Source organism: Panthera pardus, unplaced genomic scaffold (assembly GCF_024362965.1).
Source record: "Panthera pardus isolate Hobbes unplaced genomic scaffold, ASM2436296v1 HiC_scaffold_24, whole genome shotgun sequence".
Taxonomy (NCBI): domain Eukaryota; kingdom Metazoa; phylum Chordata; class Mammalia; order Carnivora; family Felidae; genus Panthera; species Panthera pardus.
Window position 1 is genome coordinate 110,179,953 of NW_026526810.1, and position 24,426 is coordinate 110,204,378.

Consider the following 24,426-nt stretch of genomic DNA (forward strand, 5'->3'; position numbering starts at 1 on the left):
CGGAAAGGAGGAGCCTGAAGACACCACCTTGACAGGAGATAAAGACTGAACGGCTCTCGGCAAACCCCCAAATCCAAAAAGCAGGAAATGGGAAGTTTAGCCAGAACAGGCTGCCAAGATGTAAAACAAAAACCAACCTCCAAAATTTGGCAATACATTAAGAGGAGGCTTAAGCTGAACAAGAAAACCTTCTGAATCAACAGTGAGCTCTGCCATCCTGACAAGGCAAAAACAGAGATCGGGACTTCAGAGTTTCACTGTCATAGGAGGGAAAGTTCTGGAAACCCTGGTGAGGCTGTTAGAATGGAAAAGTGATGATCCAAAAGAACCTAAGTCCCTCATGCTGGGCTATGGGGTAAACAAAAAGGAAGGTAAGTCATGCTGGCAACTACCATCCCTCTTTCCTCACCAAAATAATCTTCATTCTCTGAGCCCAGGCTGTGTAATCTAAGAACCAAACCCTTTTTACATATTCAGAGGCCAAGGTGGTGGCCCTTCTGAGCCCAGTAGGTAGCCTACAGGGTTCCATGCAAAAACAAACACACAAAACCTTTCACAAAAGGCTCAGGTCTCCTCCCCTAAATGGATAAATCTGGAGGAGGAGGACCAGAGGTCCTGATGTGAGCAAAGACAATTCAATGGTGAAGATGGTGATGGGGTGGGGAAGTGTCTACGGGACCCGGAGACTGCAAAGCACTTAAATCCGCCGAGCTCCATGGGACAAGTCACCTGACTGATTTAATAGCCATCAACAGCTCAAATTAATCCAGTGATCTTCAAAGGGTGGCCCCAATCGGCAACATCAGCATTACCTGGGGACTTATCAGAAATGCAAACTCTCGGGCCTTACATCAGACCAACTGAATCAGAAACTGGGGAGGCAAGGCCCAACAATCTGTTTTTTTTTTTATTTATTTTTTTTTTTTTTAATTTTTTTTTTTTTTCAACTTTTTTTTTTTTTAATTTATTTTTGGGACAGAGAGAGACAGAGCATGAACGGGGGAGGGGCAGAGAGAGAGGGAGACACAGAATCGGAAACAGGCTCCAGGCTCCGAGCCATCAGCCCAGAGCCTGACGCGGGGCTCGAACTCATGGACCGCGAGATCGTGACCTGGCTGAAGTTGGACGCTTAACCGACTGCGCCACCCAGGCGCCCCCCAACAATCTGTTTTAACGTGTTTTTCTGGTGCACACGAAAATGGGAGAATCACTGCCTAAAGCCCCCGTAACAAAGTGTGGTCAACAGACCAGCAGCACAGCCATCACCCGGGAGCGTGTTAGAAATACACAATCTTAGGGGCGCCTGGGTGGCGCAGTCGGTTAAGCGTCCGACTTCAGCCAGGTCACGATCTCGCGGTCCGTGAGTTCGAGCCCCGCGTCAGGCTCTGGGCTGATGGCTCGGAGCCTGGAGCCTGTTTCCGATTCTGTGTCTCCCTCTCTCTCTGCCCCTCCCCCGTTCATGCTCTGTCTCTCTCTGTCCCAAAAATAAATAAAAAACGTTGAAAAAAAAAATTAAAAAAAAAAAAAAGAAATACACAATCTTAAAAGCAGACCTTCCGGCTCAGAATCTGCATTTTAACAAAATCCCGAGGTGATAAATACACAGATTATAAAATTTGAGAAGCACTGCCCTAACTTAGCGTTCTCAACTCAACATATTAGAATCATCTGAGGACCCTTTTTAAATGCACCAGTGTGAAGGCCCCACCCCAGATCTGTTAAGTGCGAATGCTTGGAAGGGAGGCCCAGGCCTTGATGATTTTGTAAGATCCCTGGATGATTCTAATGTGCTCGGAGTTTGCCCGCACGGTGAAAGGAATCAACCAGGACTAATACCTACCACAGAGCTTTGTACACACTAGGCTACCAAATATCAATGAGTTTAATGACCACAGCGAAAAAGCCTTGGTAGGAGAAACACAGAAAAACAAAACAACTGAAGTTTTCCGTAGTAAAAACTTCCCAAACCAGAAGGCAATGGCCCATCTAAACCAGGTGGGAATCTTCAGAGGATTCTTCATAATCATGTGTCTTACAACCTCAGAGTGTGGTCCCCCGACTGCCAGGACCACCTGGGTACTTATTGGCAGTGTCCTTCTCAGAGCCCCGCCCATCCTTAATTCAGAGCCTGTGATTTACCCAGACCCTAGGTGATCCGCATGCACACTGAAGTCTGAATTCTGAGCCTCTTTTCCCAAGATGGCCAGCCTCACTTACCCACAGCTGAGGCACAAGGAAGAGCAGGTGAAGTATTCATCTGGAAAAAAGGAGCTGTGCGCCATCTGGTCATCGGGGATCTCACCGCTGAAGCGGTCACTCAATGCCTGCCGAGGAGGGAAGGCGACACGTGAAGGCACTTGGCGGAGAGCCCCGTGCTTTGGCCCTTCCACTACGTGCCTTTCTAAGTCCCCCCTCGCTGCTGGCTTATTTCTCACAGGCTCCATGGCCGGGAGAGGCAACCCAATGACTTCTGCTCCTAACCCTCAACCTTCTTGGCCCGACATGCCCCAGTCCTCACCACAGGAAACCTGAGGAAGAACCAGCTCATTTCCCAAGAGGTCAGAAGGGACCCAACAAAGTTACTGCGCTCTCCTGATTACCTTGGAGGTTAGGAACACCTCACACACTCAGTCTTTCATTCAAAACCACCGCAGACATTGACTAATGCCCATTGCATCTTTTGAAGCAGGAACCAAGGAACTGAGACCTGAGAAGAGGGCTCGTCTTTAAGTCAGAGAGAGGCAGAGCTGAGCGGTGAGCTGGGAGTTCCCTGGGCGTCTACCCCAGTTCTAACCACAGGCGCTTTTTCCGCTAGGCCACAGAACTATCTCAGTGTCAAAAGGAAGGCATCAGCCAAAAAATAAGGAAGAATACGGTGCCTGGCAGCCTTTTATCAACTACAGTAACCTAAAAGACCGCAAATGGCCAAAATAAATGCCAAGAAAGATAAAAGTATTTGCAAAAGCAAACTGAAAAATTTTATGTTGAAAGGTAGCTTTCATTGCTGGTCCTCTGTTTTCAGGCATTACTTTATACTGAAAGTATTTTTCAGGTTAGCTTCTTCCTGCCAGGCCCTTACTCATATGCAATGGGAAAAAATCATATAAATTAAATAGAAATGGGATTTTCTATTTTTATTTTAATGGGATTTATTTATTTTTGAGAGAGACAGAGCACAAGCGGGGAGGGGCAGAGAGAGAGAGGGAGACACAGAATCCGAAGCAGGCTCCCAACTCCGAGCTGTCAGCACAGAGCCCAACACAGGGCTCGAACCCAAGAACCGTGAGATCATGACCTGAGCCAAAGTCGGACCCTTAACTGACTAAGCCACCCAGGCGCCCAAACTTTAAAAATCATTGTATGCATGCAGTTCCGGGCTTCTAAGTTTCAATCTCCCGTGCTGAGGCAGCCATGCACTATTCCAGGGGAAGAGAAGGAAAAGTGGCTAAAACAGAAAGACAAGTTATTTCCCTTAGTAAAAAGGCAAAAGAAAATTTAAGATGCGATTTGGGAAAAGAGCAGATTGATTTTAAACTAAGGCTCTCGTGAGCCGCCCGAGTGGCTCAGTCAGTTGAGCATCCAACTTTGGCTCAGGTCACAATCTCACAGTTCGTGAGTTCGAGCCCCACATTGGGTTCTGTGCTGACAGTTCGGAGCCGGGAACCTGCTTCGGATTCTGTGTCTTCCTCCCTCTCTCTCTCTCTCTCTCTGCCCCTCCCTCGTTTGTGTTCTGTCTCTGTCTCTCAAAAATAAATCAATGTAAAAAAAAATTTAAACTAAGGCTCTCGAGCTCTGAAGGGAATTTCACTTAAATGAGAACTTACTTGTTCAAATTCCTTTTCCTTTTCTCAGTGAGGTCTTAGTATCCTGAATTCCAAAATCAAGTGTTTACAGAGGCACATGACATCAGTGTTGAGCCAGGCCAGGTGTGGGACACTAATGGCAAGGAACGTGTCAAAGTGAGGGTGCACGGCTCACCTGAGGGCATTCATATTTGGCCTCTGCGAGGCTAAGGCACAGGGCCCTGAAGACACCATCTGACAGCAATGGCCCAGCAAGTGGCAATCCTTCACTTAGACCAACAGAAAAGGCCTGACAAATAATACATGTAAGTCCTGTCCTCTTGGGGGTATTTTGTGAGGAGTAGCTTAGGGAAAACACTAAGCTTTCCAGAGAGAGAATATAAATAACTACACATAGGAATATTAAAGAGAATAAACAAGAATCAAAAGTAGAATCACTCACCAGTCTACATGGCCTACTCTGTCCCAATTCGAAATGACCCATCCTTCCAGGGGTTTTTGGTCTCGCCTCTTCCCCCAAAGCCTTCCCAACCCCTCAAGACATACCACACTCCAAACAGCCTTCTCCAAACAGCTGTCGTATTCGATACCTGACAGAGGCACTGAGTAACTAGGCAATGAGGCACAGTTATGGCCCAGCTGTACAGATCTGACCTCGCAGGCGAGAAGATACGCGCCGTGAAAGCGATTTCCTACCTTTGTATCCTCCGCTGACTCCCAGCGAAGGTCGTGACAGGTGCTCAACTAGGACCTCTGAAACGAAGCGGTCCAACCCCCATGCATACGCCAACCTCCTCCCTGCCCTCCGCGCCAGGCTTCATCTCATGCCCACAGACCCTCTCAAATTTAACGCCAGCTGCTCCCTGATTTGCCAAATTACTGACAACTCTTAAAGCCGTATTTCTCCAACAGGTATATGCATAGCTGTCTGGGGCTGGCTGTGGGAAAATACAGCATTATGTTCCTAATGCATCAGTTTATTGAAAGATTTGGAGAGGAAGTTTGATAGATAAGGACTGCGCAAACCCGGGCACAGTATGACACCGAACAATTTGGGTAAATAAAACATGAGACACCCCCCCTTCCCCGCAAAGGCATATCAGCTTGTAGTTTCCAGGTCTGCACCCTTTGTGCCTCTACTTATCTGTAAGATGGGGATGCTGGTAGTACCTTCCTCAATAGGAGTCTTCACAATTAGACTATAGAGATCAGATGAACTTAAACATGAGGAGCACCTGGCATAAATTAAGAGCATAGAAAACACTCCCTGCCATTATTAACGTCCTTTGTGTTGTTTCCTATGCTGATAATTTTCTTATTTTTTTCCTTGGATACCCTCCTACCTAATCCAGGTAACACACAGGGGATACAAGAACCTCCCTCCTTTCCAAGACAGCTCACTGGTCTTCACAGTTGCTTGCATTTGTTGGCGAATTTTATTAGCGAGCTCTATGCCCAAAGTGGGGATTGAACTCACAGCCCTGAGATCAAGAGTCACATGCTCCACCGACTGAGCCAGAGAGGGGCTCCTTCCTCCCTCCCTCCCTCCCTCCCTCCCTCCCTCCCTTCCTTCCTTCCTTCCTTCCTCTCTCTCTCTCTTTCTTTCTTTATATTTATATTTAGTTTATTTAGTTTTGAAAGAGAGAACAAGCTGGGGAGGGGCAGAGAGAGAGGGAGACCGAGCATCCGAAACAGGCTCTGCACTGACAGCAGAGAGCCCAACACAGGGCCCGAACCCATGAACTGCGAGATCATGACCTGGGCCTAAGTCAGACATTCGACTGACTGAGCCACCCAGGTATCCCTATTTTTTAATTTTTTTTTTTTTTTTTCAGTTTATTTTGAGAGAGACAGAGAGAGAATGAACACACGTGTGGGAGGAGTAAGAGGGAGAATCCCAAGGAGGCTCCACTGTCAGCGCCGAGCCGGACGAGGGGCTCGATCTCACAAACCGTGAGATCATGACCTGAGCCAAAATCAAGAGTTGAACACTTAACCAACTATGCGACCCAGGTACCCCTATTTTTTTTTTCTTTAGTAGGCCCTATGGCCAATGTGGGGCTTGAACTCAGTGGGTGAACATTTAGTTGCAAAAAGACGTGTGTGTATCTGATGGGGTAACATAGGAAGGAAAAAAGAAAAAAAAAAAAAAACTAAGGAACATAGAAGCTACTAAAGAGGTATAGGGAAAACCAAAAAAGAATATCTTAAGTCAGGCAGAGAAAGACAGGTACCATATGTTTTCACTCATATGTGGACCTTGGGAAATTTAACAGAAGACCATGAGGGAGGGGAAAGGGGCAAAAAAAAGTTACAGAGAGGGAGGGAGGCAAACAATAAGTGACTCTTAAGTACTGAAAACAAACTGAGGGTTGATGGGGGGTGGGAGAGAGGGGAAAGTGGGTGATGGGCATTGAGGAGGGTGCTTGTTGGGATGAGCACTGGGTGTTGTATGGAAACCAATTTGCCAATAAATTATGTTAAAAAAAAAAAAAGTATCTTTACCCCAGAGTTTTTTCTTTTAAACAAGTAACTGAAAGGATAACCTAAGTACTAGTTTCCCTCAGGAAAAATATCAAATGTAGCCCGAGTTCACCAGCTGGGCCGAATTCAGGGGGGATGCCACTCCCCTGAAAATATAAAATTGCAGCCCAGGAACAGTGGCAGCACAAGGTTCTTTCTGTTCCAAACCCAAGTGGCCTGGCTCACTTCCCTGAAAGTTCTTCAGAAAAATGGCAGCAAGCATCTCAAGGCGTGAAACAGTCTGCAGCCTGATTCCGTGGTACGCATGCCCAGAGAACCTCCACCGCCGCCCGCCCTAGACCAAGTCACTGCTGGCTTATGCTGGCCAGGGCAGCCATAACCTCTTGTGACATCAGAAAGAGAAGAACTCCTAGGTTAACCAGCCTCATCACTTCAGACGCTCATCACCCCCTCACTTCCCTCAAGTCGCTGAAGAGCTGGTAGCTAGTAATGAATCGGAGCTTAACAAACTTCAGGAGGACTGACATCCACCAACAGTATGGGAATACAACAGCAGAGCTGTTCAAAACAAATCCAATGTTAGTGTGTTTTAGATACAAGGGTAAAGAGAAACGATCCTCCTTTCTTTCCAGTGTGGACCCTGCCACCTAATTCATATGCTTCGTCTTTCAAAAATTCCAAACCTCACATCATTCCAGTTTTTCTTGGGCTCTCCTCCTCCTGAGGTCCCCAAGCTGTTAGAGAAAGGCAGGGAAGGACCTCTCCTGAGAAAGCTAGGGGGAGCATTTGAGACAACTCTAGAAAAGGTTGCCTGGAGACCAGATGATCTTGAACTTTAGTTGCCTTGGCAACAGTATGACCCTTTCTACTGAACCTGTAAGGTTAGTCCCAGTCATCAAGGGCTAGCGGTGAATTTTCTGATTCAAAATGGAGACTCTTACGTAAATCACTGATGCCACCCAACTCCCAAATGTAATAACTTTATAAATAGATACCTCCTGATGTGATAGAATTGGAAAGTCAGAGTTTCTACAATTAAAGATCAGAGGCTAAAGAAGGTTTAAGATGGTTCTCTCACATATTGAGAACTGTAAATACAGGTAAGTTAATTCAGTATTTCACTCCCTTATTCAACAGAAACCTGAACAGCTCTTTAAACAGATTTACCTGCTCAGTGAGGGCACGCTCTGCTGGTAGGAGTGTGAGTTGTTACTACCATGGAACCTGGTCAGGAAGGGGAAAATAACCCTGCTAGAAAAGAGGGACTGGAGCCTGGACCACACAGTGGCCGACTGGCAGGAAGAATGATCAGGTCAGCATGATGAATCAAGAAACAGCGGGCGGGCCACGAGAGCAGAGGACCACTGTAGACCTCTTTCTCACACAAATTCTGCAAACTCTTCTGTCCTTCTCATTCAGCACATTTCCTGTTCCATAATGAACATGGAAAGGGGCACTTAGGCTCCCTGGGAATCCAACAGCGCTACATCAACCAGGTGGAAGCTCATAAGTAAGATACAGCTAGTAACTTTTTTAAAGTATACTAATTGCATTAAGAAAGAGGTATGTTTCAGGCGTGCCTCGGTGGCCGACTCTTGATTGATTTCAGCTCAGGTCGTGATCTCGCGGTCATGGGATCCAGCCCCTTGTCGAGCTCCAAGCTGAGCGCCGAGCCTGCTTAGGATTCCTTCTCCCTCTCTCTGCCCCTCCCCCACTCATGCTCACTCTGTCTCTTGGAAATAAACAAACATTAAAAAAACAACCTCTTAAAAACTGAGAACAAACTGAGGGTTGATGGGCGGTGGGAGGGAGGGGAGGGTGGCTGATGGGTATTGAGGAGGGCACCTTTTGGGATGAGCACTGGGTGTTGTATGGAAACCAATGTGACAATAAATTTCATATTTTAAAAAAATTTAAAAAAAATTAAAAAGTACACGCAGAATGTTCAGTATAAAAAAAAAAGAACGAGGTATGTTTTATGTACTATTTTAGAAAGATAATTCAAGATTCCGTGAAAAAACGCAAGCTGGAGGATAACAGGAATCATACGATCCCTTTAAGGGAGAAAAATAAATACATGATATACTTGTGTAGCACTGAAAATCTCTAGAAGCATATACAAGTATTAGTAATGGTTATGACGGGGGTGGAGAGGGACCTTAACTCGTACCTTACACATTTCTGTACTATTTGAATTGTATATCATGAACACACACTGCTTTTTTAATTAATAAATGACTTTTTGAACATGAAAATACAATTTATGGGACTATCCTTTCTAAAGGCAACTGGCACGTGCATCAGGAACCTTTCAAGATGACTACACTCTCTGACCTTCTTAGGAGTGGAGTAACTACTGAGAAGGACCAGATTCCACTGGGTTAAAGGCTCCGACTTGGTAGCCAGACTAGCTGGTTCAGATTCTCCAGCACTGACTGAGTCATCTCAAGCAAATTAATTAGCTTTATGCCTCCAGGTCTCTACCTCATACAGCAGGTATGAGGATTAAGTGAATCTATTACACGCAGTGCAGAGCATACACTACGTGGCCCACAGTGAACAACCGGTGACATCGGTCAGTAATAGCAGAGGGGTTGTCATTTACCCTAAGGAAACAGGCACAATGTAAACAATTCCTTTAAATATACAGAAAATAGAAGAAGAAGGAAAGACGAAAACCACTACTAAAATAAGAGCAAAATTAACTAAATGTAAAAAATGATCCGTCCTCCGTATAAACGAAAAGCAGACAGCTTTTTTTTTCAAGACGTGTTTTCATAAAACATTTAATGGCATGGGGGAAAACACTAGGCTTCAATGTTCCGTGAACAAAGCAAAGTATGTAACTGCACATACATACACTCTGACCCCAATTCTCTGTTTAAATAAGTAGCGGGCACCTGGGTGGCTCAGTCATTAAGCAGCTGACTCCAGCTCGGGTCATGATCTCACAGTTCCTGAGTTCGAGCTCCACTCCAGGTAAAACACAGAGCCCTGCTTCAAGTGAGGCATGCTTCTCTCTCTCTTTCTCTCTGCCCCTGTGGGACTACCCCTCATGGGATTCTCTCTCTCACTCTCTGCCCCTCGTTCACTTACGCTCTCTTTCATTCATACATACATACATACATACATACATAGCAAAGACGAGCACCTGGGTGGCTCAGTTGACTGAGTGTCCGACTCTTATTTCAGCTCAGATCATGATCCCAGGGTCATGGGATGGAGCCCACGTCAGGCTCTGCACTGACAGCATGGAGCCTGCTTGGGTTTCTCTCTCTCTCCCTCTCTCTCTGCCTGTCCCCCTCCCCCACGACTGCAAGCTCTCTCTCTCTCAAAATAAACTTTTAAAATAAACAAATAAATAAATAGCAAAGAGGGGCACCAGGGTGGCTCAGTCACTTGAGTGTCCAACTCTTGATATTGACTCAGGTCATAATTCCAGGGTCATGGGATCGAACCCCAAGCACACTGAGCATGCAGCCTGCTTGAGATTCTGTTTCCCTCTCTCTCTAAAATTAAAACAAACAAATAAGTAGCAAAGACTCACATACCACCATTTATCTACTTTTTCATACTTAGCTTATATTATTTTGCCATTACAAAAGAATGCGCTATTCACATCCCCTCTAAAGGTCTCCTATGTTCCTGGGGAAGAGTTTAAGATAAATTCCTAGAGATGATTCACCTAGAATATGTATTACTCATATCTTCACCTACACTAGATATTTCTAAATTGCATTTCAAGACAGTTGTACTAATTTTGTTTATTTTTAATTAATTTTTTTTTAGTAACCTCTATGCTCAATGGGGCTCAAACTCATGACCCCAAGATCAAGAGTCGCACATTCTACCAACTGAGCCAGTCAGAAGCCATGGTTGTACTAATTTTAACTTCAACTGGCAGGTTTTGTTTTTGTTTGTTTTGTTTGTTTGTTTAGAGAGAGAGTGTATGGGAGAGGGGGCAGACAAAGAGAGAGGGAATCTTAAACAGGCTCCCCGCTCAGCACAAAGCCCAACACAAAGCTGGATCCCATAACCCTGGGATCATGACCTGAGGGGAAATCAAGAGTCCCAATGCTCAACAGACTGAGCCGCCCAGGTGTCCAGGTGCCCCCCGCCCCCGCCACCACCATGGGAAGTCAGTAAGAGTCTGCACTGCTTCACATCCTTTTGGACATTTTCTTGCCAGACTTTTCAGTGTTTGCCCTCATACCACTGGGGTTTTCATTTGAGTTTCTTTGATCCCTAGAGAGCTGAGATTTCTTTATTTGTGCATGCCAGTTTTGATCCCCTCATTTGTGATTTGTGTCTGCATGCTCTTAAAAGTTTATACACTTTCTCCTGACAATATTCCTGTACATCTTATCTAAAATAAAGAGAAATTGGGGCGCCGGGGTCAGTCAGTTAAGCGTCTGACTTCGGCTCAGGTCACGATCTCACGGTTCGTGAGTTTGAGCCCCATGTCAGGCTCTGTGCTGACAGCTCAGAGCCTGGAGCCTGCTTCAAATTTTGTGTCTCCCTCTCTCTCTGCCCCTCCCCAGCTTGCACTCTGTCTCTCTCTCTCAAAAATAAGCATTAAAAAAATTTTTTTTAAATAAAGAGAAATTTACATAGGACAAAAAATTACATTTGTCATATTAGAACATACCACTTCGTGAAGTGTTTCTACTGAGTTAGCGAGGAATAGGACAAGGCTAAGAATACCAGAGAGAGAAGGAAAAAACTGGGAGAAGCAGGAAGCCAAACAAATTATTTTGGCATTGATAATTTATCTGTTTATGCCCATCCCCACTCATCTGTTCCAAAAAGAATTCAAGACTCCTTGTAAAAATGAATACAACAAAATAAAGCCAAATAAAAAATAAATGGAGAGGTGCCTGGGTGGCTCAGTGGGTTAGGCATCGAACTCTTGGTTTCAGCTCAGGTTATGATCTTGTGGTTCATGAGTTCGAGCCCCACATTGGGACTCTCTCACTCTCCCTCTCTCTCTTCCCCTCCCCCCCTCAAAATAAACAAATAAACTTAAAAAAATAAAAAATAAATGGAGAAGGACAGCCATTCTATTATATACTGCTATGAACTATGAAGATTTCAGTTAGTGTATTTCAACAGCAATAAAACTCTACTGGGTCAATTTGCCTAATGCAAACCTCACCAGTAGCTTTCCATCAGAATGATAATCAGAGAAGTAACAACTTCTGACCTAAAGAAGAAATTTAAAAAGCAACAACCAAAAAAGACAAAAACAAATTTTTCCAGGATTTCAGCAAGCTGCAAGAACCCCACAATTCCCTGGGGAGAGTCAAAGACGCATGCTTCAATAGATAACTTCTGCCCGTGGAGAGAAGCCGCATGTCCTGAGTCTCCACTCCAGAGACTAAAGAATACAGGGTCCAAGTGAAACTCCACAGATCCTGGTTACCAAGAATCATCGCAACTCCGGCTGACCAGGCTCAGTGTATTTACAGAAAACTTCATGAACCATACCAACTCCTACGCATAGAGTGTAACTATTTTCTTCAAAATTGCCTAACAAACTGGCCTGGAGGAGGACATCCAAATCTCCTGAGGGTAAAAAATCCCTGAGCGCTAATTACTGCTTACAGCACTCAGTGTGCTTGACAGTCTAATTTAGACATTAAGCTGGGTTAGCTTAGAGAAAACCTAAGGAATTCTAGAACCCAGCCATTGGCCTTGTCATTAAAATGTACACTAATCAGGGAGCCTGGGTGGCTCAGTCAGTTAAGCATCTGACTTCGGCTCAGGTCATGATCTCATGGTTCATGAGTTCGAGCCCCATGTCAGGCTCTGTGCAGACAGCTTGGAGCCTGGAGCCTGCTTTGGGTTCTGTGTCTCCCTCTCTCACTGCCCTCCCCTGCTTGCTCTCTCTCTCTCAAAAATAAACATTAAAAATTTTAAAAAAAATTTTTATGTATACTGATCAGATTTACAGTTCTTTGTATAACAGGGTATGGATTCTGCCTCTTTTGACGGTGGAATCTTCCACTGTGACTACCTTTGAGCCACTTCAAGGACATAAGCCAGTACATTTAAGTACCTCAACTCTAACTAGAAGTATGTATTTCATGAATGATTCAAATACAATCATTTTTCATAGTTTTTTCCTTTGAATCATCCACACCACTGAACACTTACTGAACGTTTACTATATACCAAGTGCTTTGTTTCTTCAAGTTTTATTTATTTATTTTGAGAGAGAGAGCAAGAGCAGGGGAGAGGCAGAAAAAGAGAGAGAGAGAGAGAGAGAGAGAGAGAGAGAGAGAGAATCCCAAGCAGGCTCCATACTGTCAACACAGAGCCTGACATGGGGCTCAAACCCACGAACCGTGAGATCATGACCTGAGCCAAAATCAAGAATCGGACACTTAACTGACTGAGCCACTCAGGCAACCCCGCCCTTTCTCTTGAGTTTTAATTTTATTTGAGAGAAAGTACGTGAGCATGAGTGGGGTAGGGGCAGAGGGAGAGAAAGAGAGAAGCCCAAGCAGGGCTCCATCCCATGAACCATGAGATCATGACCTGTGCCAAAATCAAGAGTCAGACGTTCAACCGACTGAGCCACCCAGGCACCTGGGAACATTCTTTTGTTATCCCTATTTTAAAGATGAGGAGAAAGGTTTGAAGAAGTCCTCTAAGGACAAAGGTTATTGTCTATCTTGTTCTCCACCGTATTTCCAGCACCTCAAACTTTACCTGGCACATAGATGCACTCTTTTATTTTTTGAATGAATGAATGAACCAACAAACAAATAAACTAAAGTTCCCAAGACCAAGTAAATGGATGGTAAGTGGCAGAACTGGAATATTCCTACAAGTCTGTCTGACTCCAGAACCCAAAATACCACAGACCGGATAGCTTCTAAACAATGGAAATGTATTTCTCACAGATCTGGAGGCTGGAAGCTCAAGATAGAATACCAGCAAGGTCAGGTTCTGGTGAGGACCTGCTTCGTGGTTTACAGATGGTGCCTTTGTACCGCGTCCTCGCTTGGTGGAAGGGGCGAGGGAGCTCTTTGGGGCTTCATTCTAAGAAATTAATCTTATTCATGAGAGCTCGATCTTCAAGACCCAATCACCTCCCAAAGGCCCTCCAATACCATCACATCAGGCATTAGGGTTTCAACACGTGAATTCTGGGAGGATACAAACATCCAGCCTAAAGCAACCATGATGCAAAAACCACAAAGCTTGTTTAAAGGGTAACTTTTCAAAAAAATGTTTTAATGTTTTTTGTTGTTGTTGTTGTTTTGTTTGTTTTGAGAGAGAGAGAGACATAGCACGAGCTGGGAAGGGTCAGAGAGAGAGGGAGACCCAGAATCCGAATCAGGCTCCAAGCTCCAAGCTTATCAGCACAGAGCCCGACATGGGCTCGAACTCACAGACTGCGAGATCATGACCTGAGCCGAAGTCAGACACCCAACCAACTGAGCCACGCAGGCGCCCCTAAAGGATAACTCTTCATTTTGATACAATTTCAAACTTGTAGAAAAGTTTAAAGAATAGTACAAGAAACGCTCATATACAATTTACCCATATTCACTAACTGTCTATATTGTACCCCAATACGAACCTTTTAAAAACTCAGTGGAGGGGGCTCTTGGGTGGCTCAGTCGGTTAAGCGTCAGACTTCAGCTCAGGTCACGATCTCACGGTTTGTGGGTTCAAGCCCCACATCGACTCTGCGCTGACAGTGCAGAGCCCGCTTGGGATTCTCTGCCTCCCTCTCTCTCTGCCCCTCCCCACTTGCACTCTATCTCAAAATAAATAAATAAACTTAAACAAAAACAAAATTAAAAGCCTCAATGGGTTGGGCAAATCCGCATATGTCTGATGTTTGTTCCAGTGTGCACAGAGCCTACCTCATCTTATGCCAAACCCCTTTCTCCTATCCCTTCCTTCCTATCCCTCCCGGCCCCAGTCTCTATCCCCTAGTCCTCGGGGTGTCCTCACGACCCTAGCTCCAATCTTGTCAACAATCCCCAGCCTCTCTCCAGATCCCACACCCGCAGCACTGCCCCAAACGCCCTGCTCCCTTCCTGCTCCTCTGTCCTAAGCCTGCAGGCCTGGTAACACAGCGGTTAGCACAGAGCAAAGAGCACACTGCAAAAAGGAAGCAGCATTCACAGGGATCCACTTGATGAATTATCAAGAATGGTAAAATAAATAAGAGGTTGTGTTGAAACAAAATCCCTGCAATACTAAAAACAGAAAAACAGAAAAAAAGACACCAAATAAGTAAAAATACTTAAATAGGATTCCATGTCCAACTATGCGAAACAGCACAAATGCGATGATAGATGCATAGATATATACATACACACACGCTTTTGATGCAATCTACTTCAAGAGAATATAACGTAGAATAATTCCAAATATAGAAAGAGCTTTTATGATATACAGTTGTGGTATTTTTTATAATAGAGAAATTTTGGGGTGCCTGGGTGGCTCAGTTGGTTAAGTGTCCAACTCTTGATTTCAGCACAGGTCAGGATCTCACAGTTCACTAGATCAAGCCCCACATTGGGATTCTCCCTCTCTCCCCCTCCCCCTGCTTGTGCACTCTCTTTCTCTCTCTCTCTCTCTCTCTCTCTCTCTCTATATATATATATATATATATATATAAGTAAAATGAATAAACTTTAAAAACATATAAATAAACTCATTTTCAAAATTTCAAAATTTCAGAAATCTGTTAAAGAGAAAGTCTCACTTAGGTAACAACATTATCTTTATCATCTCTTGAACCTAATACCCCTTTTAATACCCCTTTTAAATAAAGAAAAGACAAGTCCCAGTCTCCTTCCATGAACAACAGTCTCTAGAGAGGAAATAATATGTTGTTATATTTGTTGAGAAGCAGGAGAATCTTATTGGTTATATAGGGTTCTGGAGTAAACCAGCCAGGGTGTATACCTGCTGCTACTTACGAACTGTGTAACCGATTACTTCACCTCTGTGCCTCAGTTTCCTCATCTGTAAAATGAGGACGGTAACTGTACTTCATACAGGGTGGTGATGTAAGGATTTTTTCTTTTTTTTTTTTAATTTTTTTATTTTTGAGAGAGAGAGAGAGACAGAGAGACAGAGCAAGAGCGGGGGAGGGGCAGAGGGAGAGGGAGACACAGAATCTGAAGCAGGCTGCAGGCTCTGAGCTGTCAGGACAGAGCCTGACATGGGGCTTGAACCCACGAACAGTGAGACCATGACCTGAGCCAGAGTCAGACGTTTAACCGACTGAGCCACCCAGGCCGCTCAGGATTTTTTCTTTATAAAGATTTTTTTTTTTTAACTTTTCATTTAAGAAAGACAGAAACAGCATGAGTGGAGGAGGGGCAGAGAGAGAAGGAGAGAGATAATCCTAAGCAAGTTCCAAGCTGCCAGCACAGAGCCCCATGCGAGGCTCAAACCCCCAAAACTGTGAGATCCTGACCTTAGCCTAAACCAAGAATCACTCAACCAAATGAGCCACCCAGGTGCTCCAAGATTTTATTTTTAAGTAATCTCTACACCCAACATGGGGCTCAAACCCACAACCCCGAGATCAAGTGTCACACACTCTACCAACTGAGCCAGCCAGGCGCCCTTGGCGTAAGGATTAAATGAACTAATTTATACACATTCCTCTGAATGCTAATATACAATAAACAGCAATTACTGTTATAGTGTGTCTGTGTTCATTTTTTATCTTGGGAAACTTCTACCTGTGACAGTGGTTTTCCATTTATACTGATAACAAAAGTTGCCTTCTTAAATAAATTTAATACAGGCTTAAAAAAAAAAAAAGGTGAACCCTGTTCAGATAGTTGAGCCTCAGTACAAGGTCAACTCACCAGGGCTGGGCCACACCACGCAGAAATGAACGCTTTTTCTATCCTCTGAATACCGGGTGTTTCTGACATGGGGACCCATCACTTTTTAATTATCACCCAAGATTCCTCTGTACTCATGCTCCCGGCAAGATGAGCTCACTCAACACTTGTGAACTCCACTCACGCACTTCCTTTCCTTACAACCTGTCCTTCCAGCCCCGGTTTCCAATCCCCAGCAACAACATGGGAGCAGAGTGTTCTCGCCACCCACTGGTACCCCAGTGAGAGGCACTTGGGGCAGGAGCCAACTGACCTTCAGGGCTTTGAAGATGACCCCCGGGTGCCGGGGAGAACGGGTAGTGTTGTTCTCTAGCTGCTGCTCCAGAGCACGCCGGAGCCCAGAGAAGTCCGTGGGAGGGTTGTAAGTCCTCGTTCCCTTGTAGTGAATGGAACTGAAGGCTTCAGGGAAGCGGCCCAGCTTCCGGAACCGGTCCTGGATGAGCTTTTCTGGCACCTCAGAGGGGTGATCTGGACAAGGAAACAGGTACATAAACAATGACCCTTCTTTTAAAAAGAAAATCTGTCTTTCACTATAAAAGTAGTATATAGTCTGACTCTATATAATGTACACCTACAGGCAGAACTCATTTACGCTGTTAGACTTCAGGTTAGCCTTGCCTAGAAGGGAGCATGAGCAGGGCTTCCCCATGAAGTGGGTGCTGGCATGTCATGGTCTGGTACTGATTTCACAGGTACATCCAGACTGTGAAACTCATCGTGTTATACACTTTTGACATGATGTGCACTTTTCTGTATGTACATTATACTTCAAAGGAAAGTCTTTTTTTTCTTTTTAATCTGCTCACTGTAAAAAAATCCAAACATGTCAAAGCATGGAGGAAAGAAATAGATTTCCTCCGCTCTCTCCTACTTCCCAGAGGTGGTTATAGTTCAGTGTTTACCCTTTCAGGCCTTTTTTTTTTCCTACACACTTACCAACACATATATGCAACTTGCTTGTATCACTTAATAACATACTGTAAGTATCTGTCTTTTTCATGACATACTCTGAGAAGTTCTTTATTCTTTTTAATAGCTACATTCCATTCTATAGGCATATTTAACCAGTTATCTACCAATGAACATTTAAGATAAATAGCTAGGGGCACTTGGGTGGCTCAGGCAGTTGAGCATCCAACTCTTGATTTTAGCTCAGGTCAGGATCCCAGGGTCATGGGATTGAGCCCTGCATCGACCTCCATGGTGACAGCACGAAGCCTGCTTGGGATATTCCCTCTCTCTCTCTCTCTCTGCCCTTGCCCTGCACTTGTTCTTACTCTCTCTCTCAAATAAATAAAATTTAAGAAAATAAAAGTAAAAAAAAATAAAACCACCTAGCGGTAGATGGTACAAAGAAACAAGATTTTTTTTATCCATGAAGGGCTCATTATTTCAAAATCCTGAGCTAAAAATTAAACCTTCCCCTTACCAAATTTGTAAAAATCCAAAGTGGCATAAAAATGCAAATCACAGGAGGCATCTGAAAGTCAGCATTTCCAGTCTTCTTACCTCAGAGTCACTTGCTAAGGAGCCTCTGCTGGAACATTTAGATTTCTCATCTTCCTGCTAGACCCACATCCTTCATTCGGCCCCAGTCTCTCCACTTCCCTCTTATGCATGCCACTGCCCTGGCTCGGCCCCCATCACTTCTCATCCAGTACCGTGGTAACGTCCTGGCTGGTCTCCCTGCCTCCAGGCATGCCTCTCTAGTTCATCCTGCAACGGGCAGCCGTGGGATCTTTTGAAAATATAGATCTGATCATGTAACTCCCTGCTTAAAATCCTTCAGGGGCTCCTGTCATACTTGAGAACTGAGTCAAGGCATCTGTGATCCGGCCCCCGAGCAGCTCCACCATTTCCTCCTGTACAATCTGTGCTTCAGATACAACGAGCCGCTTCATTTACGTATCCAACAAACATCTAATGAGAGGCAACCATGTGTCAAGCACTCATCCAGGCTCTTTAGATAGAGATTACAAGACAGGCAAGGTTCCTGACTTCATAGAGTTTCCACTCTAATGGGAAAGAAACAAAAACAAGCAAGGAAGCACACAGGATGATTTCAGATAGTGATAGGTGCCCCGATGCAAATGAACAGAGCGTAACCACGAGGGTGCAGGAAGAAGGACCACTTTACAGGGGACATGAGCCAGGGCTCCAAGCCAGTGAGAGATGAGTTGGATCTGAAGTATGGCCTGCTGAGGGAACAGTGTTCCAGGCAGACAGAGCAGCATATGCAAAGGTGGTAACACAGAAAAGGCTGGCGTGTCTGCTAAAGGGAGTGTGCATATACGTCACGTGCGCGGGGGCAGGCAGTGGGCAGCGGAAGGGGATGAAGGACATAACCAGAGAAGGAGTTCAGAGACACAGACAGGACTTAACAGTAAGGACACCGTAACTAGTTTGTAGTGAAAGCCACCGACAGCTTGTAAGCAGGAGTATGACACGATCTAAATTATCGATAAAGCCTTTGAAAAGATCTCCCTGGATGCTGTGTGGAAGGTGCACTGACGGGCTAGAACGGAACTTAGGAAGCTATTAGAGAACCACATGCAGTTTCCTAGACACAATCTGCTCCTTCAAACCACCAGGGGTTTGGGCTTTCCAGAGCGTCCTTCCCCCACTGCCCTATCAAGCCACCTGTCCAGAGTTCAAACATCACCTCCCCTCTCCTAGATCCCCTTAGGATCTATAAAGATCCTCCCTCCTCTGGGGGTGCCTGGGTGGCTCAGTCGCTTAAGCACCTGACTTCGGCTCAGGTCGTGATCTCACGACTCATAGGTTCGAGCCCCCACATGGGGCTCTGTGCTGACAGCTCAAAACCTGGAGCCTGCTTCAGATTGTGTCTCCCTCTCTCCCTCCCCTGCTCCATTCACACTCTCTCGCTCTCTCAAAAGTAAATATAAAAAAAAAAAAAAAAAGTCGGGGCACCTGGGTGGCTCAGTTGGTTAAGTGTTCGACTTCGGCTCAGGTCATGATCTCGCGGTTCCTGAGTTCAAGCCCCACGTCAGGCTCTGTGCTGACGGCTCAGAGCCTGGAGCCTGTTTCAGATTCTGTGTCTCCCTCTCTCTCTGACCCTCCCCCGTTCATGCTCTGTCTCTCTCTGTCTCAAAAATAAATAAACATTAAAAAAAAAAAAAAGTCCCTTTTCTGTACTACCACAGCTCCAGGACCTATATCCACTACAGAAGAGACCACATGTGGTCTCCCCAACTGAACTGTGAGCTACTCAAGGGCAAGAACCGCTTTTTTTCAGCTCTGCGCACCAGCACTCAGCATGTGGCATCGTGCACTTAAGAAACTCTGTTGACTTGGGGCACCTGGGTGGCTCAGTCAGTTGAGCGACTGACTGCGGCTCAGGTCATGATCTCACTGTTCGTGGGTTCGAGCCCCACATCGGGCTCTGTGCCGACAGCTCAGAGCCTGGAGCCTGTTTCAGATTCCGTGTCTCCCTCTCTCTCTGCCCCGCCCTCCCTCGCTCGCGCGCTCTCTCTCTCTCTGTCTCAAAAATAAATAAACATTTTTTTTTAAAGAAACTCTGCTGACTGAAGGAGCAGGTAAATGATACAACTGTGTTAGGGGCCCACACTACTGCCCCCACCTGTGTCCAATTACTGTTGCTGCACCTGCTCCCCCATCCTCCCTCCGATCATGATTTTACTTCCTACTTCTCTAAGGAGATAGAAACAGGAAGACAACTCCCACACACACCCCACATCTACCAATTACCTGCAATCATGTCCATACACTCTACCTTCCCTCCTGTGCTCACAGAGGGACTGTCCTTGCTCCTAAGGCCAACCCACCCACGTGGGCCTCACTCCAATTGTCCTGCTCTCTTCCACCTGCATTATTCCCTTCCTAGTGAAGCATTCCCACCAGTACACAAATCTCTGCAATACCTCACAGCTTCAATTTAAAAACGGGAAAATCTCCTGAAATCCCAAGTCAGCCTCCAGCTATCATTTCGTTTACCTGCTTCCCTTTGTAACTGAACTCTTTGAAAGAGTGGAATATATGCACAACCTTAATGCCTCTCCTCCTCTTCTCTCTTGATCCTACCCTGATCAGGCTTTCAGGCCCACCATCCCTGGGAAACAGGTCTTATCCAGATCACCAAGGACCTCTGTAATCCTCAGTCCTCATCCTGACCATAAGCAGATTTTGACGTGGTTGCTCACTCCATCCTCCTTCAAACACTCCTTCATGTCTTGCCCCAGGCAGAAATTTTACTGGGCAATCCACCAACACCAAGTTACTACTGCAGCCCAGCGGCTGCCTCCACGTACCCAGAAAGGTCGATCTGTGACACGGTACCCTGTCCACTTACCAGAGCCCAGCAGCTGAGTGTGCACAGTCTCATGGAAAATGATAACAGCAGGGCCCAGGGTGGACAAGGGGACATCCAGGCCACAGCGGGCAGTGGTAGCCTTGAGCTCCTTGGTGAAGTGTTTGAGATAAGCTTCAGAGGCATCCCCAAGGAACTTGAAGAGGTCATTATGCAGCCGGTCTGCGTGAGTTCGATAGATGACGAGGTCTGAGATGGCCAGGACCTTAAGCAGCAGTCGTGTTCTCTGGCTGAGATTCACCGTAGCCCCCAAGAGCCCTTCTGTGTCTATCACTGCTACTTTGTGGACTGGGTCATAGGCTGCCCACACTCCCACGGTGCAGGACTCCTGGGCAGGGGACGTTTTGAAGACTTCGCGACCATAAAAGAAAGTGTGGTTGAGAGTATGAGACTTTCCATCACCAGTATTTCCAAAAATAGAAACCACCTTCAGATGCTGATCAGGTTTGCAGTCCAATTTCCTAATAAAGTCTTCTTCATTCGTTACCTTCAAGAAAAAAAAAAAAAAAAGGAATATAAAATGCATACTAGTTAGAAATCTGCAAGAACAATTGCTTCTCAAAGTCAAGGTCCTTGAATGGACTGTCCAGGTGGCAAGGGAAAAAAAGCCCCAGGACGACAGCCTCCCACCCAGCCTAACCCGCAGAAAACAGCTAAGAACTTTCAAACCCTCAGGCAGTACAATTTAATGCTCGTGAAAAAGCTACAACTATAAAACTCTCAGAAGACATAGGAGCAAATCTTTGTGACCCTGGATTAGGCACTGGTTTCTTAGATATGACATTTAAAATCTGTATTCTGCAAGGATACCATCAAGACAGTGAAAAGAAAGCCCAAAGAATGGGAAAAAGTATTTGCAAATCATTTCTCTAATAAAGGACGAGTATTCCAGAATATTTAAAGAACTCCTGGGGCGCGTGGGTGGTTCAGTCAGTTAAGTGTCTGACTCCTGGTTTTGGCTCAGAACATGATGTTAACGGTTTGTGGGATCAAGCCCCGCGTCTGGCTCTGAGCTCTCCCTCTCTCTCTGCTCCTCCTCCACTCGCACTTTCCCTCTCAAAATAAATAAATGAGCTTTAAAAAAAAATAACAACACAGGGGCGCCTGGGTGGCTTAGTGGGTTAAGCATCTGACTTCAACTCAGGTCATGATCTCAGTCTGTGGGTTCGAGCCCTGGCTGAGCTGTCAACACAGAGCCTGGAGCCTGCTTTGGATCGTCTCCCCCTCTCTCTGGCCCTCCCCGGCTTGTGCTCTGTCTCTCTGTCTCTCTCTCAAAACATAAACACTAAAAAAAAGGTTAAAAAATAAACAAACAAACAAATGAATAATACAAGTCTTCACGTACTTATTAGGGGTGCCTGGCTGGCTCAGTCGGTGAGCATCAATCTCGGGGTCGTGAGCTCAAGCCCCATGTTGGGGGTTGAGAGTACTTTAAAAAAAACACAATGACAACACTGGTGGGAATATGGAGGAACTGCACTGCTTATGCACTCACTGCTGGTAAGAATGTAAAATGGCACAGCCACTCTGGAAAACTGCATGGCAGTTTCTCAAAAAGTCAAACACGGAGTTACCATACATATCAGTAATTCCACTCCCGGGTATGTATCCAAGAGAACCGAAAACATATGTCCACACCAACCTGAACATCAAATGTTCGTGGCAGCAGCAAAATTCCTAAGAGCCAAAAGGTGGAAACAGCCCTCATGTCCATCAACCGATGAATGGATAAACAAAATGTGGTGTATCCATAAGATGGAGTATTATAATTCAACCACGAAAAGGAATGAAGTACTGACGCATGCTACAACATGGCTGAACCTTGAAAACATCCTGCTAAGTGAAAGAAGCCAGACACAAAAATACTACATATTCTATGATTCCGTTTATATGAAATATCCATGATGGGCAGATTCATAATAACGGAAAGTATATTACTGGTTGCCAATGGCTGGGGTAAGGAAGGACTAGGGAATGACTGCTAATGGGTATAGGGTTTCTATTTGAGTGATAAAAATGTTCTGGAATTAGTGTTAAGGATTGCACAACTTTATAAATGCACTAAACACTGAACTATATACTTTAAAAGGGTAAAATAGGGGCGCCTGGGTGGCTCAGTCAGTTAAAGCGTCGACTTCGGCTCAGGTCATGATCTCACAGTTCGTGGGCTCAAGCCCCGCGTCAGGCTCCATGCTGACAGCTCGGAGCCTGGAGCCTGCTTCGGATTCTGTGTCTCCCTCTCTCTCTGCCCCTCCCCCACTTGTGCTCTGTCTGTGTCTCAGAAACAAATAAATGTTAAAAAAATTTTTTTAAATAAATAAAAGGGTAAAATATACGGTCATATGAACCACATCTCAGTAAAGCTGTTTTTTTTTTTTTTAAGTGTTGGTTAAAATTCACCCATCCCATAATTCCTCTGTTCACAGTTTAAAGAACATTGTAATTCTTTAAGAAGTCAGGACAGGAGAGGAGCACCTAGGTGGCTCAGTCGGTTAAGTGTCCGACTTCAGCTCAGGTCATGATCTCACAGTTCGTGGGTTCAAGCCCCACGTCAGGTTCTGGGCTGACAGCTCAGAGCCTGAAGCCTGCTTCAGATTCTGTGTCTCCCTCTCTCTCTCTCCTGCTCAATGCTCTGTCTCTGTCTCTCAAAAATAAATAAATGTTAAAAAAAAAAAAGAAAAAAAGTCAGGGCAGGAGAGAAGAGACCCAGTACCAGTGAGATCCCAGACTGGACCCCCAGAAAGATGGGATTCCTACTCTCAGAATACAGAATCCCAGTGCCAAAGTTCCTAATCTAAATAAGCCATGTTCTGCTCCAGCAAGGAGTGATAAACCTTTACACCCAGTATCCTTTAGCCATAAGAGAAAACACACCTTCCTGATTCTTAAGAGTCTGCTGGTTTGACAAAGAGCAATTAGAGAAATATATTCAGGCCATGGGTGTGATAATATGAGCCCTCATTTCCCATAACCTCGTCAAGATAGTAAACTACTCATGATCCTATTAATAACATCATTATTGTTACGTTATTAATAGCCTTAACGTTAATGGCAATGCTAATAATTTACTGAATGCTTACTGCAATGACAGTGCCCTTAACTAGATCCATGAGGGCAGAACCATATCTATCCTATGTTTTCATCCCTAGTGTTTGGGATACAACCTGAAACATAGGAGAGGCTCAATATCTAGCTACTGAATGAATAAATGAATGAATGAATGTCATGCATGTTGCTAGGTACCTTACTCACTTTTCTCCACCCTATATCCTCCATAGGGCTTAACACACAGCAGCATTCGACACACCTGGTGATGGGCTCACTGACCTCCCAGACAACTGGGAGGAACAAAAAGTTACATGGAACAGCCCGTTTGGGACTGGGGTCACTCACTGGTTCCAAACTGCTAGGTCAGCCACAAGAGAAAGAGACGACAAAAGCTCCATAAAGCTCTACTGGCGAAGAGTCAGGTAAGGTCGGAGTGGTTGGCTCGAGAGCCAGCACCTTCCAAACAGTCCTGGGGAAGAAGACTAGGCCTAGGGATTTCCTCCCCGGGAAGTCTACTCTGTTGTGACTCTGTCAGCCCACAGAGCAATGGTTCTCTGCGATACATAGGGTGGGCACCTGAAAAGGGGGCATGTGGGAGCCTTTAAGTACACAATTAACTGCCTCAGGATTTATGTTAGTATCCACCAAGTGATATACATAACATATATAAACAAACAACACATTTGGGATGAAAATAAAGCACTCCCTGTCAGCACGAGGGGGTATGATTTTGACACCCAGTGTCCTGGGGAATGTTAAACACACACGTTCCTGTGTTGGGCCTATGCATCTGAGTTCAATGCAAAGAATTCCAGGAGCTCAAAGCCCTAGGCTGGTTTCTCTACTGACAAGC

General features: G+C 45.2%; 1 protein-coding gene across 2 annotated transcripts in view; it reads right to left on the reverse strand.

Moving 5' to 3' along the window:
* The window catches only part of ZFYVE1 (zinc finger FYVE-type containing 1), a 52,822-nt gene that overhangs the window by 8,493 nt on the left and 19,903 nt on the right, over positions 1–24,426 (reverse strand). Inside the window, exons 3-5 of one of the 2 annotated variants that reach the window (XM_019427046.2) lie at positions 20,508–21,012; positions 16,431–16,645; positions 2,218–2,324 (exon numbers count right to left, since the gene is read on the reverse strand). In XM_019427046.2, coding sequence (XP_019282591.1) covers positions 2,218–2,324; positions 16,431–16,645; positions 20,508–21,012 — 827 coding nt within the window. Of the gene's footprint in view, positions 1–2,217; positions 2,325–6,970; positions 7,152–16,430; positions 16,646–20,507; positions 21,013–24,426 lie in introns of those variants that run through there. The other variant, XM_019427047.2, reaches the window with a different exon arrangement.